The 7,423-nt window shown below is 40.5% G+C and overlaps 1 protein-coding gene across 1 annotated transcript; it reads left to right on the top strand.

The window, feature by feature from the left end:
• The first annotated feature begins 4,712 nt into the window (after positions 1–4,712).
• Positions 4,713–7,001, top strand: LOC135467254 (uncharacterized). Its single transcript, XM_064745019.1, has 5 exons — positions 4,713–4,789; positions 4,998–5,138; positions 5,629–5,822; positions 6,404–6,447; positions 6,808–7,001. Exons 1-5 carry the CDS (start codon positions 4,733–4,735, stop codon positions 6,999–7,001), a joined length of 630 nt encoding a protein of 209 aa, XP_064601089.1. The 5' UTR covers positions 4,713–4,732.
• The last annotated feature ends 422 nt before the right edge of the window (positions 7,002–7,423 follow it).

Here is a 7,423-nt window from a genome sequence, read left to right as displayed (position 1 = left end):
GTTGTATGATGTTGTCGCGGGGGTATGGTACCTGTATGGCTGTATGATGTGATTGCGGTGGTATGGTACCGGTGTGGTTGTATAATGTCCTTGCGGTGGTATGATACCTGTGTGGTTGTATGATGTTCTTGCGGTGGTATGGCACCGGTGTGGTTGTATGATGTTCTTGCGGAAGTATGGTACCTGTGTGGTTGTATGATGTGCTTGCGGTGGTATGATATATGTGTGGTTGTATGATGTTTTTGCGGAAGTATGGTACCTGTGTGGTTGTATGATGTTCTTGCGGTGGTATGGCACCGGTGTGGTTGTATGATGTTCTTGCGGAAGTATGGCACCTGTGTGGTTGTATGATGTTCTTGCGGTGGTATGGTACTGGTGGGGTTGAATGATGTTCTCGCGAGGGTATGGTACCTGTGTAGTTGTATGATGTTCTTGCGGTGGTATGGTATCTGTGTGGTTGTATGATGTTCTCGCGGGGGTATGGTTCCTGTGTGGTTGTATGATGTGCTTGCGGTGGTATGGTATCTGTGTGGTTGTATGATGTTCTCGCGGGGGTATGGTTCCTGTGCGAGTATGGGTGTATCCTTTTGGTAGAATATTCTTGTGGTTGTGTGGCATCGTATGGGTGTGTGGTTTATGTGTGCACCCTGATAGGGCACAAAATGGGACATAGAAGCCCAATAAATATGTGATTACGTTGAATGGGAAATACTATGGTGAAATCATGTTGAAAGCGACGCAAAACCAAAGAGAAACAAACAAGCAAATACATTTTTACTCAGCGACTAAAATATAAATAGCTGCTTATCTCAACTTTTGCATAGGTCAAGATCACTTATCTGACCGGTGAAGATAGATATACAGCTAGACGAATGATAGGCAAAGACGAATGATTATCAAGTTTAACATTCAGGTTTCACTAACATCACTGGAAGTAATAATAAAAGCAGGTGTTCATTTTTATTGTCGAGTAGGTACAGAAACACAGTTATACGATGGCGGTCAGGAAGACGATGCGATCCTGGGTAAACCGTCGACCTTTGGCAAGTTATTGACGATGTTTTTCACGTGTGATGTACAAATATGCATACCATTTTGGTGAACACACAAATGCCCTCAACGAAGGGTAGGCTGTGCATACACTCACAGGAGAGTAATCGAAATGTGAGGGCGAGGCAGCAATATTTACTCAAGTATCCAAATATAGGGCCCTGTTTATCTTTGCAGTTGATAAAAATGTACTAGCACAATAATTCAGGAGCCTCTTACCAATGTGGTCGTTGTGAGTTCAAGTGCAGTTCATGCTGCCATCCTCCTTGGTAGTGCGCGGAAAAGTCTGCCAGCAACCTGCGGGATGATAATGGGTTTCCCAAGGCTTTCCCACCACCATAATACTACACGCCGTCTTATAATTGAAAAAAGCCTTTCACCAATGCGGTCGCTGTGAGTTCAAGTCCAGCTCATACTGGCTTCCGCAAGTGGGAAGTTCTGCTAGCAACCTGCGGATGGTCGTGGGTTTCCTCCGGGCTGCGCCCGGTTTCCTCCCACCATAATGCCGGCCGCCGTCGTATAAGTGAAATATTCTTGAGTACGGCGTAAAACACAAATCAAATAAATAAATAAATAAATAAATAAATATAATTGAAATGTTCTTGAGCACGGTGTAAAACACCAATCAAATACATAAATCAATCAAAGTGTAGTAACAAAGTTGGCCCCTCACAGATAAATATCGGATACAAGAGTGCAGTGACCGGATTCTTGGTTTTATACACTGGCGGATACCCGACAACGTCAGTCGACAACCTATTGTAGATGACCCGCTTCGGCACACAAGACTCTTACAGATTAGATATATTATTAAAATGAGGATATCATAAGGCATACCGTTCCGACTGCTCATATTTCTCATGAAATTGCCACATGCAATTGTAGGCAAGGCTAATGTAACTCTACCAATTGCTGTGAAATGAAAATAAACTTACCAAATCGACAATTTTGAGTGTTTCTTGTTGGGAGTATACCATAGCAGTAACCTTGACATTGCGATTCTCGTCGAAGGTCCCATTGGTTGACTATAGATGTTCATTATGAGGAAGTCAGTTTTACGACCGAACAGACTCAGTAAATCGCGTTAAGCAAACGAGTAACAGCAATTTATCTCTTCAAGTGCCAAGCAACTAAGCGTGATAAATGGCTTTAAAAGTTGGATAAAAAGATTGATCCCGAAAGGCTCCTTGGGGTTCTTCAAATGTTGCTTTCAGACGCCAAACACTTCATTCATTGTAGATTTAGACTGTAGATTACATGCATGGTTGATACTTTGTTTTGTATGAGCCGTTAGTTTTTTTTTCCTGAATCGGGAATCAAAGATAACTTTAGGCCATCTTGCGTTGATTATACTGACGTTGTGTTTCACTAGGCCACTGAGTCAGTGTGGTTTGATAGGCGAATCTAGTTCATGACACAGGATGACGTAGTTTGTGTCCTGTACTGAGTGTACCGGGCTAAGAGTCGCCACAGATCGCTGACAGCTCGGGCACCACGGTCGGTTACCATGGCCCTTCTCCTGTTCACAATATGCTCCCTAATTGCAGGTAAGCTGGGCGGATCTTTTAATCTTTTAGTGAGTAAATTTAAGGCACACATTTCGCTATCAGTAAGCATGCATGCTTATCCAATAAGTATATTTGTATCCCATAATTTACTGACACGAAATGTTTTATATGTTAGTATTAAGCATTCAGATATCACTTATAATGCCAATGCAGCGCTTCACGGAAGTGTGGTTGGCTATAGATTTTAGAGAGCGGTGGCATCACTGGATTTTAAATACATCATTTTAAACGTAATGAAATTCAATGGAATTAATTACATTACATTTAGAAATCTCCAATACTGGTCGTCGTAATTAGGCCCACCTTGCGCGCGAAAGAAACTAACACGGATTGCAAGAATACAAGACAGGCGTTTTTAGTATTTAATTAAAATCCCCTTCTTCAAAATTTCTCTTTACCGTAGCAAAACTTTACCGAAAGTTTCATTCATTTCAATTAAACAACCAGTAAGGCTTTAGAGGTTATAGGTCAGCTGAATGAAGAATAATATATTCTGCGTTGACACTAGGTTCAGAACAGCTCACCATCACAAGAAAAAAACCCAGGTGTATAGGGATTCTGCGGAACAAAAAGGCATTATTGATCAGTATAAACAATTTTGAGTACGGCGTGAAACACCAAATCAAAAAATAAATACATATTGCTCACTGCATATATTCTACAGGGACAAACGCATTAGATGAGATAAATCCATTTGTCACTGGAACCTACAAAACAGACTCCTTCGACATACCGGAGACCAATGGCAGTTCCTTGCATTCCATGGTGTTCCACCCGACTCAGCCCGGGGACTACCCCTTTTACTTTTTCGTGCCCGGTTTCCGGGGGATGCTCCCATCCAGCATGACTACTATCTACCTCAGCGGTATCGCCAGTCATGGGTAAGACTAAATGTGGCAAATACCCCAAATGCGGAACATGAATAAAAAAAGAAAATTGACGAGTTTCGCGTATATGTGAAATGCGAAAATATGTTCTATTACGGTTAAAAACGAAGCAGTTTGTAGTCTTCTGAAAGCAGCAGGCCTATTTAAATGTTCTGCAACCCAAAGAAGACAGCCTTTAATAAATTATGCCACATATTTTGTCAGTTGCACTGCAATAATTTTCAATGTTACAATCAACAGTGTAATTCGACTTTCTCCTGGTTTGCGGACCTAAATCAAACCAGTTTGATCACCTATATAGTACATCTGAAGACTTCTGCGCATTGGCGATAACCCGCTGACTTTACCGTTACTTGACACACAGCATGCCTTTGGTTTTAATCTGGCTGAAGACGTGTGTGTACTTGTGTTTAGGCAAGTAAACTTTGTGTTTATTAAGTAAACCAGATTTGCTGATGCAAAGACAGTATAACTAATGTTTGGGGTGGATCATGACCGAGTGGTTGACACACTTGTCGCCCCGATGTCTCAGTTGGTAGAACGTCCGCTTCGGGAGCGGTAGATCCAGAGTTAATCCTGGGTTGGGTCACACTTAAGACCTTAAAAGATTAAGCTGTAGCTCCCTCGCTTGGCGTTTAGCATTAAGGGGATATTGCAATGACTGGTTGACCCGTAACAGTATAATGGCTCGGGCGGGGCCACTTACTTGCCTTCGGTAAGTCGCTTGTAACAAGGAGGCGCATTACATGCACCCTAAGGACTCCTTCGTCGTCATATGACTGAAAATTGTTAAGAACGACGTTAAACCCTTAGATCTGGTTATGTGGTTTTACGCAGTTTCTTTCCACAAAAATGACATACACATCGCACTCTGCTGGCTCCTGCGTGACATTTGGAGAATGTGCGTCCGTTACCTCACAACCCACAGTCATCACCCAGGGCTCTTCGATTTCCCGAACCCGTGACACTGACCTCCGTTGTGCTTGTAACATGATATGGAATGTATCGTTAGTTAAACACCAATCAATGTGTCACTGAATGAATTAATTAAAAATTGCCAATCGCGACGATTACCCTTCACGATATGACCAATAGGAATGACGACTGCGCATATAATGTGATGCAAAATGATACATTAATATCGTTTATCCCACATAACCTCGCGCTGTGCAAGTGATCAATGTTTAATTATTTGTATATAGGTTCGTCGTCGTCAGCACAGATCACATGGACATGGATGCTTTAGATGTTAAAGTCAGACATTTTATGGAGCGGTTTGAGATGGTAAGTATCCAAATAACAGCGGGTAATTGCCATGACAACGCGGACATTATTGTGAAACCAATTTTGGTGTCTTCCAAGTAAAATTTCTGAGAAAAACCATGTTCTCGCATTGTTTTGTCAAACAAATGAAACCCGTCTTAAAATAATACATGAATGAATGATCATGGCCTATCGTCTTAAAAATGTACATACAAATGTCTGTTGACAGATGAGGACTAATATTAACATCTTGTTAAGCAAACATATCCAAGGAGTAACGGCTAACCTGAACAACATCACATTCGGAAGTCACTCCGCTGGGGCGGAGATCACAATTGCTATGATGAAGCTAAATCATCAAGGAATTAAGGTGAGAGAAAACATTTGCATTTTTTCTCCCAGTAACTCCAAAATCTATTTTCTATATAGTATAGAAAACGAAGTTTAGCTGAAGGCAAACTAGTGAGACTTAAAGGATGATATTTTAGGTATTAAATGTAAAAGGCTTTCAAAGTTAAACAACTCAAGACATACTCACAGTTACTGATCAACAATTATTTCTCTGCCATTTTCAGCATTTTAGACCCATGTAGGTTAATAGTGTCATATTTTCTCTAAATAATCTTTTTCAAAGATTACTTTACATATATTGCCGGCTCACTATTGCCGATTTCTTCTGCTAAAAAGATTGACGATTTTTCGGCAATGTGTCTCATGAAGGCCGCTTGACATGTACACAAGTTCAAAAGTTATCTTCCGCCTCTAAGTGAAAAATACTTGAAAACGCACTTAAAAGAACAATCAGTGGAATCAACAAATTCTACTCTTATCCAGCTAACCTTCTGTTTCGCTTTGGGTAGGCCTCTGTATTTCTGGAGCCAATGGTGATGTACCTCAACACAACGATACCATTTGAGCTTCCAGCAGTGATGTTCGGCACCCAGCTATCCGAGGAGGGCTCTTCTATCTTATTCCCACCATGTGTCTTCCCTCAGTATGACTTCACTCACGTGTACGGCAACTGGTGCCTCCAAAAATTCAAATGGAGGCCAAGGTAATTATCTAATCACCATATACGTTCGTAATGAGTGGTAATGAATGAACTGAATGTATGTAAATGTACAGCTTTTGGTATACTCATACGGATGTCTTTTGCTAGAATTGAGCTTTTCGGCTGGTTTGCAACGCAAATTTAAATCGATATACATGCATGCTTATTCTGACTTATTCTTATTCTCTCACTAACTCTCGCTTCATCATATATGGAGTCAACATTTCACGTACCAAACATGTATAGAAATTAAACTTAACATTCATGTATCATTTTACTGATTTGTGGAAAAACGGCATCCTCTCTCACAGCCGATTGGATGAGGTTGCGGGTTTTTGTTTTCCCACACACACTAATCCAGCGCAGACAAACATTTGGTTCTATTTAAGCCCATATAGTCGTAATGGATAAGAAAAGTATCAGACTAGGCTACCGGTGCTTACCAGTTAATCATGATCGTGTTGTCTAAATGCAACGCCATGCTAGAGATGGTTAAATACCATTATCCACCTCCCACCAAACACGGTCCACTTGTTAAGTTAATGTTTGACGTTTAAATTTCCCAATTCTCTCTACTTGCTCAGGGCTACGGGCAACTGTGACATCATGGACCCCGAGGGCCGTAATAGTAAGTTTTGCATACATCTTTAACTGATGCGTTATCTTTTAATTATGCTAATGTACCTGGAGAAACTTACTTCGTATGTTTTGTTCCTTCAAAGTATATGTTGCGCTTAAATTCGTTGCACCACCACATAAAATGAATTTCTTCTTAAATGTGCAAAAGGTTTAACGCCACCAAGCATCAAGCAATCCATAATTGATTAATTATGATATCAATCGTAAATCCTTGGATGATTGCAGAGATGGGATGTCTGTGAACTCGTGATGCAAAAGATCATGACCTTGAGCTTTGTGATCCCAAAAATCAATGTGTATGTGTGTATGTATGCGTGTATGTATATCTGTCTCGTCTTGTGTGTTACAGTGTGTAGAGAGATGCACCTATGTAAGATGGTGCCCAACGCTGACCTGCAGTCCTACCAACTCTACATCCAGGGATTGACCACAGGCTTTCTTGACTGGGTTCTACATAAACGCCAAGACATAAGCTACCTAACCAATTCAACCTTGGCGCCAATTCCTCTCATGAACTTAAAATTCGAAGGATTACCGGGATAGGCCTGTTGTTTTTGAAAACATATGAAAACTTCCACAATTTTTTTCTTTCTTCACGCCCGAGAAGAATAACTGCAATTAGTGTGGATGTTGCAAACAAAAAAAAAAACTCGTCGTTGAGTACGAATGTTGATAGATGTGTATGCGACGTGAACATTGCAACAGTTAGTCACATCTATATAATATTTATGATATGTATATATTACTATTATTTATCTGATATCTAAGAGTTGTTTTCTCATTGCGTGTAGCTGTAAAGTTTTACTGTGTTGAAGTTATCTACCAGCGGCAACCTGTTGGAAATAATCACGTTACTTGCAGGAAATGTGTACATAAGTAATAATACTATTTTTATGTGTTCAGCGTTTATCTTGTTTTTAATAAATGTAATTCATGAATCTTCAAACAGACAAAAATTTCGCAAT

The sequence above is a fragment of the Liolophura sinensis genome, chromosome 6 (assembly GCF_032854445.1).
Source record: "Liolophura sinensis isolate JHLJ2023 chromosome 6, CUHK_Ljap_v2, whole genome shotgun sequence".
NCBI lineage: Eukaryota > Metazoa > Mollusca > Polyplacophora > Chitonida > Chitonidae > Liolophura > Liolophura sinensis.
Note: the sequence above shows the minus strand (reverse complement) of the source record. Positions and strands in the feature narration are given on the sequence as shown.